This window comes from Callospermophilus lateralis, chromosome 18 (genome assembly GCF_048772815.1).
Source record: "Callospermophilus lateralis isolate mCalLat2 chromosome 18, mCalLat2.hap1, whole genome shotgun sequence".
Classification (NCBI taxonomy): Eukaryota; Metazoa; Chordata; class Mammalia; order Rodentia; family Sciuridae; genus Callospermophilus; species Callospermophilus lateralis.
The window spans coordinates 55,565,775-55,578,177 of NC_135322.1; the positions used below are offsets into that span (position 1 = coordinate 55,565,775).

The following is a 12,403-nucleotide window of genomic DNA, read 5'->3' on the forward strand; positions in this document are numbered from 1 at the left end:
GATCAAAAATTCAAAGCCGGGCTGGGATTGTAGCTCAGTGGTAGAGCATTTGCCTTGCACATGTGAGGCACTGGGTTCAATCCTCAGCACCACATAAAAATAAATAAATAAATAAACATAAATAAATAAAATAAAGGTATCGTGTCCATCTACATTTAAAAAAAAAAATTCAAAGCCAACCTTGGCAACTTAGTAAGAAGAAGTAGCTCAGTGGTAAAGTGCCCCTGAGTTCAAGCCCCAGGATAACAAAAAAAAAAAAAAAAAAAAAGAATCTAGGGATTAGGTTTACTTAATGCATTGAGTTCAACACAAAAGATGCTTGACCAGAATTCACTAGTACTGAAACAGTGCTAATGAAACCTTTGGGAATATAAATGGTCCAAACTTCCCTGTGAATAAAGTAGCAGATCATGAAACCCTGTGTTCACCTGGCACCTCAAAATAGCTATTTCGCTTGGTGACATTTGGAAGCACTTTGGAGGGCTACACTGCTGCTTTCCTTCCCAGAAGACAGCTGCCTTAGCCATGAGGGAGGCACAGGGTGTGCTGGGTGAGGAATGAAGGTGCTGCCTGGCTGGGTGGGTGAGGAGTCTGAGCAGGTTGAGGGATGGAGGTGCCAATGACTATGGTAATTCCTCCCTCGGGTGATCTAGCCAAATGGTTTGAAGGCTGTGAGGTAGAAAAATATTAAATTCTTTGTATTTAAAGATTGAATATTCAGGCTGTGCATGTTGGCGCACACCTATAATCCCAGCAGCTCAAGAGGCTGAGACGGGAGGATCGTGAGTTCCAAAGGCAAGGCACTAAGCAACTCAGTGAGACCCTGTCTCTAAATACAATACAAAATGGGGCTGGGATGTGGCTCAGTGGTTGAGTGCCCCTGAGTTCAGTCCCCAGTAGCGCCCATAGAAAAAGATTGATTATTCAGCTGTCTTGATTTGCTTCCTATATCCTTGTTGCTACTAGACCCTACTGAGAAAGGGTCATGAAGAAAATTAAGCTAAAACCACATATTGGTGACCTCTGTTTAACATTATCAAATGGTATGTGACAGGAGAGCCTTAGAGAAAACTGGGAGCCAAAGGCTGTGATGGAAAGGCCACAGTCATGATGGTCTAGATTGTCATTGTCCATGTTGATGCTACCCCTACACAGCTGTCATCATTTGAGTGTGTCTACATTTATTGTAGATCCTTTGGATTTGGAGAAGACTTTTCATTCTGTTCTCCTCTCTTTCAGGTTTCAAGTGCCCCATTTGCTCCAAGTCTGTGGCTTCTGATGAGATGGAAATGCACTTTATAATGTGTCTGAGCAAACCTCGCCTCTCATACAATGGTAAGGGCTGGGCCTTGCTGGCCTCCTGAGGTTGTTGTGGGTATAGCCAGTTCTGGGAGAGCCTCTGATTGAGGGGAACTGTACAGAGTTTTATTCGCCTTATGGCAGGAATGCCTACATGGTGGTAAGAAACCTGTTGTTTCAGGGAGTTGGGAGTACAAGTTAGTGGCAAAGAAATGGGCCAAGAAAGGTAGGCCCAGGGTCAGGTCCATGGCACCGTGAAACCTCTCAGGGCTTCGTCAATAATCTTCCCTCTACCCCTTCTGTTTCATGGACTCTAGTTGAGGGACATACCCATTCTTTCACCCTTTGCACACCTGACCATAGCAGGCCCCAAGACAGCCAGACTCACTCTAAAAGCCAGCAAAGGGGCCTAGCAGGAGCATTGTCCCTCCCTGGGGAATAGGAGCCTGTGCACAGTGGTATATGCACAGGATACTGGAAGCCTGGTCATCACCTCACTTTGCAACTCAGGTGAATACCTGATTCAGCCCTCTGACTCCCTACAGCAGAGAGCATGAGGGAATCATTGAATCTAAGGACACCCTTTATGGGATTTGAGTGCTGTCACACAGCCTTAGTGCTCCACCAAGGCTTCCTACCTTGGAGGCTTCCTTGAAACTAAGCAGTGAATATAGCGCGCGGGGGCGGGGGGGGGGGGGGTGGCGGATCATGGAGCCCAGGATTCTATGACATTCAAGTCTCCCTAACATCTCCAGGGACAAAAAAGTGTCAACAACTGCCTGGTATACTATGAGTAAAGATTCAGAGTTCAGCTGATCTGAGTTTGGACCTTTCTCTACCACTCACTGTTATCTCAGATAAGTTGCTTAGCATAGTAGGACCTCAGTTTTCTGGTCCATAAAATGGTGATAGCATTCCCTCATCCATGGGATTCTCAGACCTAAGATATATTACACAGAAAACCCCTTACCTTAGCACAGAGCCTGACACATGGTTGACAGTGGTCGTGGGAGAGGCAAGGCCTTCCATAGTGCCGCTTAGCTTATGCTGCTAGGGCACTGTGGTTGTCCATTCTTATGTCTTTAAACTGATCTCCAAATTCTGTTCATCAGAGAACTTCATGGGTGTTGGCCAACCCTGCAGGAGGCCCAGCCTCTCAAATTAAAGTCAGAGCAGGGGGGCTGGGGAAATAGCTCCACTGATAGAGTGCTTGCCTCGCATGTACAAGGCCCTGGGTTCAATCCCCAGCACCACACACACACGCACACCAAAAAAAAAAAAAAAAAATGTCAGAGCAGGGACTAGAAGAGTTATGGTATCTCAGAGTCTGAAGACTTGTTTTTCCTTGCCCCCATCCTAACAATGGACATTTTCTGGAAAGGCTTTCCTCACACCAGATATGTTCTTCCCACATAAAGCATCAGCCTTTGATTCTGGGAAATAAATCGGTGACTGATCTGCTCAATTCTGCTGAAAACATATCCTACCACAGGTTGAGTAACCCTTATCTGAAACACTTAGAACAGAAGTGTTTCAAATTTGGGAGTTTTTCAGATTTGGGGACATTTACATCGACATTACCAGTTGAACATCTCTAATCCAAAAAATCTGAAATTTGGGGGAGCCATGTCACCACTCAAAAGATTTCAGGGGACTGGGGATTTAGCTCAATGGTAGAGCACTTGTCCAGCCTGTGTAAAGCCCTGGGTTCAATTCTCAACACCAGGGGAAAAAAGTTTCAGATTTTGGGAGCACTTCAGGTTTTCAGATATTCTGATTAGGGATACTCAACCAGTATTCTCAAATCTCTTACTTAACTTGCATGGCTAAAAGATTCTTTCTGTGGGCAGGAATGCTACCTGCTTTCCTCAGCTACAGGGCAGATTATGCCCTAACTCTACCCCTGGTGTTTCCTTTCCCTATATTTCCTGCCTAGTATCTGGAAACCCTTTCTTTCCCAGTAGACAGCCTTTCCTTGTTCCCCAGAGACTGGCGGCCGCCATGTTCCTGGATCCGTTGTTATGTGTGCTCCAGGCTTCCCATACTCAAGCTCAGCTTTGTCCCTGTTGACCATCTCTGTCTGGAACCATGGAGGGAGAGTAGTCTTCCCTGTGTCTCATGGCCCTCCCCACCCACAGCCTCAAATGCTGTATTCACTTCTGTCCCACATGTATTGATGCCTCCTGAAGACTTTTTTGTACTATGTGTTGCTGGGGAGACCTCTCTGTAGACACTGCCTTTGCTGTCATAAGAACACAAAGTTGCCTTATAGCAGACTTGGCCCTTGGAGTTGTAAGGAAGAACTGAGGAATAGCTGTGGAGGACAGAATGTTCTCGGGGCCACCCTGAGTTAGGAGTGATCCCACACCACCATGCCAGAAAATGGGAAGTTGAGGGACTCCAGCTCTTCTCCCAGAAAACTGCCCATGACACCTTCAAATGTCCCCAGGAACTCCTCCATGTCAGCACTTGAGTGTCTGGTGCTCCTGGTCACCCTCCCACCAGAAGCCTAGGGGAGGGTCCCTTATATTGGCCAGCTGGAGGTCGAGGGCTACTATTTTTATTCTGTTTCTCATTTTCCCCTCATCTTACTTGAGATGCCACCTTTCTGGGGTGCGCGTATGTGCATATGTGTAAACTAGAGTCTTTAAACTTGAGGCTCTTTCCGGACATGATAGCACACACTTGTAATCCCAGCAATTCGGAAGGCTGAGGTAGGAAGACTTCAAGTTTGAAGCTAGCTTCAGCACCTTAATGAGACCCTGTCCCAAAATAAAATTTAAAAAGGGCTGGGCATGTTGCTCAGTAGTAAAGCACCCCTGGGTTCAATCCCCAACACCAAAATAAAAAATAAACTTGAGGTTCTTTTGCAATAGGCAATCCTTGCTGAGTGTGATGGGCACGCCTATAACCCCAGCTACTCAGGAGCTTTGTCAGGAGGATCATAGGTTTGAGGCCAGCCTGGGCAACATAGTGAGACACTGTATAAAAAAAAAATTTTTTTAAGTCCATCTTTTACCACCAGAGGCAGAGAGACCACAAGCAGTCACTTCCTATCCTGTGAGTAGAGTTGTATGAAAGTGATGAAGGTGCTTCAGACTCAATTTCCAGCCCCTCTGTGTATATGAGTAATGTGGAAAGGAGGCTTTGGTGGCTTGAACTCCTTATATTCGGTCTTTGTCTTCTGAAAATGCTTAAACCTTTTTAGTAGGGAGGACTGCATTTGCAACCTGGGCGTGTGTGTGTGTTTGTGTGTGAAGAGAGGAGTCCCTAGAGCATACAGGAGCCTGTTCTAGTTAAGATGGAGCACTCGCACTTTGGGGCCACAGATGGTTTCTCCAGGAATATATTCTACTTCAATTTCTCATCACCTTAACCTCGTGTGCTTTGTATTGCCTTATCTTAAAATTTTAAAGACATTTGGAGTCTCTGAGGTGTGAACTCTTTGAATCTTTCTGGAAAGGACACAAGGTGAGGCTTTCTTAGATGATAAAGAAGTTCTGTTTTCTCATGAAAAGTCACTGAAACTCCTGGTCACTGCCCTTGGAGACTTCCCATCTACACCCCCACACATTCACCTTCCAAAGTTGCTGGCAACAATTGGGGAAAGTTTTAGAAAATTTATGATGGTTATGTAAGATGGAATTTAGTTGACCACCTAAGAAAAAAAGTAGAAACCTCCTAAATGAGATAGATATAAGTAGTATTTTTCTTATTATGGGGGTTGGCCTGAGCAGAGAGTTCCAAATATCTCTAGTAGCTGCCTGCCAGATTTTTTTCTTTTTCTTTTTTTCTTCCAAGCTTAGGAAAGACAAAACTAGTTTAACTGGTTCAACCAGTACTTAAAAGAAAAAGTGAAGACCAACACCTGGTATTCCTGGGCACACACCAGCTGGGGAGGCTTATGAACAGCAGAGGTTAGGGGTAGGGAGGGTGTAGGCCCCAAAGTACTGTTAGATCCATAGGACTCCTGGCAGATAAAGATGCTATGCAGGAGAGAGGAAGGAGGTGGGAGGCTGGGTTGTGGGTAAATGTGAACAGCTTCTATGGGCCTTTTCATTTCTGTCCCTTTTCAACATCTCTGTGGCTCTGAGAATAGACGAACTTGCTTTGAAAAATACACGCACGAATTTTGACCTTCAAATTGCTCAGATAGCAGAACAAGCTCTGAGATAGGGATCTCATTTTTGCCCCTACCAAAGGAGAATCACAATTCCATGGGGGGGGGGGGGGGTGTCACCTGAAAGCTTAGGGGTACTGTTCTAAGACCAGTCAGGGTTCCTCAGCACTGAGGGGTTCCATTGGGACAGGGGGTTTGCAGCAGAGTCAAGGAGAGTGTCTTGGCCAACATGTGCTTCTTCAGGAGACTCTTCTCCCAGTTCTGTTCAGGGGCCCAGGCCCATGCCTAGCTTCTTGACTCATGATGCCTGCCCTCCCCTCTCTGGAAATGCTATAAAGCATTCTTTAAAGGAGAGCAAATGTGGCTCTCCTAAAAGCAGAAAGCCTCCTGTTTTCTGGTACCCTGAGCTGGCAGACCTGCACAAATAGGTGCTTATTTTTCCTTTGTCTCCTACCATTAGAGACCCTGATGTTGGGATGGAAGTAACCTGTCTTATCTTGGGACTAGGAAAGCCTTATCCTGGCCAAGGAGTTAACCCAACCCTGTACAAGGCTCTGCCCAGAGTTTTTGATAGATGCTGGCCAGAAGCTGGAGCCTGGCATTTGTGGCAGTGTCTGTCCTGATGTTCCTCCTACTAGGGGAAAAAGAAGAGGGAGTTCATCCAGGGCTGCCAGCCATTTCTGACCATCTGACCAGCCAGATTGGCCACCGCTGGGTCATGAGGAGTGGGAGGGAGGGAGGCCTGCAAGGACTTGGTGCCAGTGGGGAAAACACTAGAAAAGACGCTGTGTGGAAGTGTGGGCAAACTCTGTGAAGATGGAGCACCCCGGGCCTGCATTTTAGTCGGCTCACCTTTCTGGGTTATCCTCATTGCAGCCTAATTCACCAAATTGGTTGGATTGCACCTCCTAGTCCTGAGGTGTTGGGATGGGGTGCTGCTGGTAGGGCACACTTGCCGCTTTAGATTTCCCCTTTTGGCTAGGCCTGATGGCACATGCCTATAATCCCAGCTACTCAGGAGGCTAGGCAGAAGGATCACAAGTTCAAGGACATCCTGGGCAACTTAGTGAGACTTTTTTCTCAAAATAAAAAAAAAAATACTGGGGGTATGGCTTATTGGTAGAGTGTCCCTGGGTTCAATCTCCCATCCCACCACCACAAAAAAATCTCCCTTTGCCTAAAGGGTAGAGCACCCCAGAATCCCATGGAAGGAGCCAGCAAGGCCTGACATTGGTATCGCTGCCCTATCCTGGGCATGCCCTAGGGACTCCTCTCCAGCAGACTGGGCCAGCAGCTCTGCACTAAAGAGGGTGCAAGACCAGCCAATATTCCACACATAAACTGGAAATGAGGCCAGGGACAGAGCCTGCATCATTTGCTAGGTGTTCTCCCTTTGGCTCCCACTTTCGTTGTCACTGTCACAAGGCATTAAGAAACAAACATGTATACATGGTCCTGCTCTCAGCTGCTGCTCAGAAGTGCACACCAGCCTTTCCCCCAACTCCTGTGCTACCAGCAGCTCTGGGGGTCCCTTGGGACATGTGTTGCCAGAGATTTCTGCAGAGGAGCCTAGCCTAACACGCCAGAGGGCAGCAGGGTCATCCTTCTGTCTGAACTGTCTACTGCCTACTCTGAGCACACACTTGTGTTTCTCTACTACTTCTGAGACCCCATGCACACTTCAAAAAAAATGGGGAAATTTGAAGCTGTCTCTGAGATAGTAGTGTTTTTGAAACCCAAGGGAATAGGCCTGTGTAGCCTAGTCCTTTAATGGAAGGAGGCAGGGTGCCAGGGTAGAAGGAGCCATTTAGCAACTTATCCAAAACTCCACCCAAGTTCTTAGGATTCCCTGAGATTTGTTTGTGAGGCTCCTACCATGTTGCTGGCCCAAAGGAATGAGGGCCCTTTTCCTTCTTCTCCTTCCAACCCTCCTCTTTGACTTCTTTTCCTTGACAAAAACAGCTGCCAGAAATGCTGCCCCTGATCTCAGCAAGAGAGAAGTATGCCATCACCTCCACCCCAGACCACCGCAGGCATCACACCTCCCACTTGGTTTCCAGAGAGCTTTGCCCTCCATTCTTACTTGGTTCACTGGTCGGGTTGCAAGAACAGGCACTGGCACCATCCAGTACCACCCCAGCCAGGCCAGTGACATTGGTTGCTTTGTACATGGTATCAAGAAGGTTGAGAACAGCTTGAGAGATGGTAAGAAAAAGGCAGAACCCGAAGGCAGAAAGCTTAGCTTTGCTCCTCCTGTGTTATCATCCAGCATTTGTTGAGCCCCTCCTCCTGGGTCCTGGGCATGCCAAGTCCTTGGCACTTGAGTCCATCTGCAGTGTGGCCTCAGCATGTGGCTGTGGGCCGCAGGTTCCTGTCAGATGGGTATGGAAGTCGAGTGGGAACCGGTTGAACGCCAGGCTTCTGCTTCAGCCTTTCTAGTCCTTGCTACAAACCCAGGGACACCTGGGGGCTGCTGATTCCCAGAGCCCCAGGGATTGGGACAGGAAGTCTTACTCAGCCCACGCAGACCTCTTGCAGATCTGTGTTCCTCCTACTTCTGCCATGCAAGAATGCTACTCCCTAGGCACTGGGCTAGGTGTGGGCACTGCTGGCTTCCCCGTGCAGTCAGATTCCAAGCCTCTCACCTCTTCCTCACCCCCAGGAACCTCCAGGTAGCCTTTTGTAACCTAGTCCCAGTGAAATGTGCTTCCTGCTATGTGCCAGCCCGGCAGGGCAGCTGCACACTGTACTTCTTCCCACCAGTGTGACAGACCCAGGCTGGCTGGTAAGGTATATAAAACTGCTTTGTGAAATGGCCAGGAAAAAGGCTGCATTGAATCTACAGATGCTCAAGTCTGAGCCCTTGGAATATTGGCCTTTCAGCCTAGAATAAGAAAGCGAACCACCCTTCCCCTTCTCATTCCCCTTCCCCTAGTGTAAAGAGGGAGAAGAGTCAAATTCATTCCTGTTGAAGAAGAAAGCCCCTAAGCTGTATCGGCATGCCTTCCTCCTCGACCCCACCCATATCATTGCTTCTCTGGGCCACAAGGGCACATGCAGAGGAAAAATGACCATAGCCCTTGTGGGGAGCTGTTTGGGACCTAGAGAAGTCTACCTTGCCCTTTGCGCTCAGAGCTGAATCACCCTTGAGTAGGGGAAATGCAAGGGGAATCTGCTTCAGGATCGTGGTGTTGCCACACTCCAAGGAACTCACCCCAAGTCTGGAGGGAGGAGCATGTGAAGGGGCAGGGAGAGCTGTAATCAGGTCAAGGATATCATTTATGTCACCCATTTCAGGGGTGAGATGCCCAAGACACAGGAGGGAAGAAATGGCCAAGAATGTCTGTGGATGCTTCCATCCTCTCTGGAAGCTAGGCTTTGAGCCTGCTCATTTCTCTGTTCATTGTCCTTTCTGGTGGGCCCTCAGGTTAGCCAGATGTCAACAGAGAAAATGACCTTAGGTTGTCCTAGTGTCTGAGAAGCCACTATCACAATTCCTGTGCACAGAGACTGAAGTATCAAATCAGTTCTACTTTGTGCTTTTTCCTCAGGGTTCCTCATGGGGGCTTTAAATCATAGATCTTTCTGGGAATGGAAAACCCTGATTTTTATGATTTCCTAGTATTTCCCTTTCCACCAAAGTAATTAGAGGACACAAACAGCAATAGAAGAGGCTACCCGAGCAGTCACAGTCCCAGCACGACCATTCACAAGCATGATGCGGGACTTCTCTGGGCTTGTGTCCTTGTTCACAAAATGGGAACAATACTGTGTGCCTTGCTAGCTTGTAAGATCATGAGGCTCAGGAAAACATGCACGTGGAATGTCAGTTTGTATCACTGACAGGGCTCAAAAACAAAAATCTTTGAGTGTCGAGAAGTGATCCTGCTGCAAGCTCTCCCTCCAGGCATAGTCTGCTCGCTTGATGGGTAACCTTATATTGCCTCTTTCACCTGTCCTTCATATATTAATCTTAACACACATCTGTCTTTGCTTTCTCTATTCTGCACCCCACATCTGGACTCCAGGAGGTCTCCATTAGCATGTCCCTATGGAGATGCCTAATGGATTGACACCTCCCATCTGACTCAGTTCATCATTTCTGTGCTCATGCCTGCCCCCCAGAGTTCCTCTCTAGTGACAAACACCCCTCTTTGCTCAGTCCTCGTCAGCATGTGTACTGCTGCACAATGTTGGTCTCCAGAGTTGGTTCTCCATCTTCAGACTCCTCCAGTCCATTCTCCAGGAGTTTCCAGAACTCCTGGAATCAAGATGCACCTCCAGTGCTTCTTGGTTAAGTAGACAAGATTCAGGCACACAGCACGGCACAGGTTGGCAAGTTTGTCCTAGGGAACTTTGTCTCACCTCCCCCTGCGGCCCCACGGATCTCTTTGCACCTGACTTAGCATTCCTGCAGTTCGAATAATACACCTTTGTTATTCATAACATACCTTTGCATGGAATCTCTACACTGCACCCAAGCCTTTGCCTGTCAGCTTACTTCATTGTGGCCTTCTCTAAAGCCCTCCCTGGACAGTCCCCACCCTGAGTGGGTAACTTCTTCCATAACCCTTGTACCTGGGCCTCTGTGTACCAAAAGGCTATCTAGAACCATCATGGTGCATATTTTATTTTCTCATTTAGCCTTCCTGGCTATACTACTTGAATCCTGAGACTATGGCTCAGATACTTTTGAGTCTCCATCATATAGAATGTTACAAAAATATAAGAAAGTGGAGGTGGGTTTGTGGCTCAGTGGTAGAGCACTTGCCTAGCACGCATGAGACACTGAGTTTGATCCCCAGTACCACTTATAAAACTAAATAAACAAAATAAATGTATTGTGTACATCTAAAAATATTTTTAATATCTTTTTAGTTGTTGATGGACCTTTATTTTATTCACTGATTTATATGTGGTGCTGAGAATTGAACCTAGTGCCTCACAAACGTGAGGCAAGTGCTCTACCACTGAGCCACAACCCCAGCCCCTAAAAATATTTTAAAAAAAAAAAAAAAGAAGAAGAAGAATAAGAATAAGAAATATAGGGGCTGGGGTTGTGGCTCAGCAGTAGGGTGCTCACCTAGCATGTGTGAGGCGCTGGGTTCCATCCTCAGCATCACGTAAAAATAAATAAATAAATAAATAAAGGTATAAATAAACAAACTACAACTTAAAAAAAATTTTTTTTAAAGAAATATAAGAGGGGGCTGGGTTGCGGCTCAGCAGTAGAGCGCTTGCCTAGCACGTGCAAGGCCCTGGGTTTGATCCTCAGCACAACATGAAAATAAATAAATACAATAAAGGTATTGTGTCCAACTACAACTAATAAATAAATTTTAAGAAAAGAAAAGAAATATAAGAAAAGGGTTGGGGTTGTGGCTCTGAGTAGAGCACTCACTTAGCACATGTGAGGCCCTGAGTTTGATCCTCAGCACCACATAAAAATAAATGAACAAAATAAAGTTATTGTGTACAATTAAAAAAATAAATATTAAAAAAAAGAAAGAAATATAAGAAAAGACCACTGAGCCCGTCGTGGTGCTTACCTGTTCTCTTGGCTTTCTCATTCCTGGTGCTGCTGCACCCCCTCATGTGCAGGAGCTACCTTCTTCTCATTCTCTTTGGAAGGGAAGCATGGTCTTCTTTTTTTCTTTTTCTTTCATTTAAAATGGAGGTGAAATTCACATGATGGGCTGAGTTTGTGGCTCAGTGGTAGAGCGCTTGCCTAAAGTGTGAGGCACTGGATTTGATCCTCAGCACCACATGAAAATAAATTTTAAAAATAAAGGTATTTTGCCCATCTATAACTTAAAAAAATTTTAAAAAGGGGGCGGAGGATTGACCATTTGAAATGTACAGTTGAGTTGCATTTAAGACACACAATGTCGTGCAACTACAATCTCTGTCTGGCTCTAGCTTGACTGTGGTTGCCAAGGCTGGAGGAGGAAGAGGTAGGGAGTTGCTGTGCTGTGAGCATAAAGCTTCAGCTGTGCAAGACAATCCATCCTAGAGATTGCTGTACAACATTGTGCTCATAATTGATGATACTGTATTGCACATTAAAAATTGTTACAAGGAAAAAATTTGTTAAATGGGTTGATTCTCATTCTAAGTGTTCTTACCACAATTAAATAGAAAAATTTTAAAGGAGCAAAGAAAACCCCTTACCCATTAAGCATTGGTTCCTCATTTCTTTGCCCGCAGCCCCGGTCTACCTTTTATCTATTCTGGACATTTCGTAAATGCTATCATGCAATGGGTGGCCTTTGTGTTTATCTTCTCTCGGCGTATTTTCAAGGTTCATTCACATTGTGGCATGTATCAGTTCTTCCTTCCTTTTCTTGGAGTAGTATCTATGTATGGTATACTCTTCAGTTTCTCCATTCATTAGCTGGTGGACATGGACTGTTTTCATCTTTGGGTATTGGGAGTCACAGCTGTGAACATTCATGGATAGGTGTTTGCTGAAGCACCTTGTCATCCACTCTTGCCTTGAGCACCCTCCCCAGTGCTGTTTTTCTAAACCAGAAATCAGCACCCCTGGAGTAAGTGTGTGGGGAGGGGAGTGTATTAATGGAGAAGGCTGCCTCATCCTGTCTTTGCTGCATCTAGCACTCTCCAAGCGTTTTTGTTGTTGTTGTTGTTGTTGTTGTTTTGTTTTGTTTTGTGGTGCTGGGGATTGAACCCAGGGCCTTGTGCATGCAAGGCAAGCACTCTACCAACTTAGCTATATCCCTAGCCCCCCTTTTTATTTTTATTTTATTTATTTATTTATTTTTGGGGTCCTCCTGGACCTTAGGTTAATTTCACTTTAGGATTAACTCCTGTTTGTTTTCAGATATTTAACATGTGGACATGTTTTGTCTCCATAGTGAGGGTCTCGATGTCAGGGTTCTGCTGCTCAAGTTTGTGTACCCACAGAGCCTGGCAGTTTGGGTTATCGGGCTAGTTGCTAGACCACCCAGCTAGTTGCTTTGTGCC

The 12,403-nt window shown here is 46.2% G+C and overlaps 1 protein-coding gene across 3 annotated transcripts in view; it reads left to right on the top strand.

The window, feature by feature from the left end:
- The window catches only part of Znrf1 (zinc and ring finger 1), a 103,390-nt gene that overhangs the window by 85,746 nt on the left and 5,241 nt on the right, over positions 1-12,403 (top strand). For all 3 annotated transcript variants that reach the window (XM_076838553.1, XM_076838551.1, XM_076838552.1), the window contains exon 2: positions 1,240-1,335. In XM_076838553.1, coding sequence (XP_076694668.1) covers positions 1,240-1,335 — 96 coding nt within the window. The remainder of the gene's footprint in view (positions 1-1,239; positions 1,336-12,403) is intronic.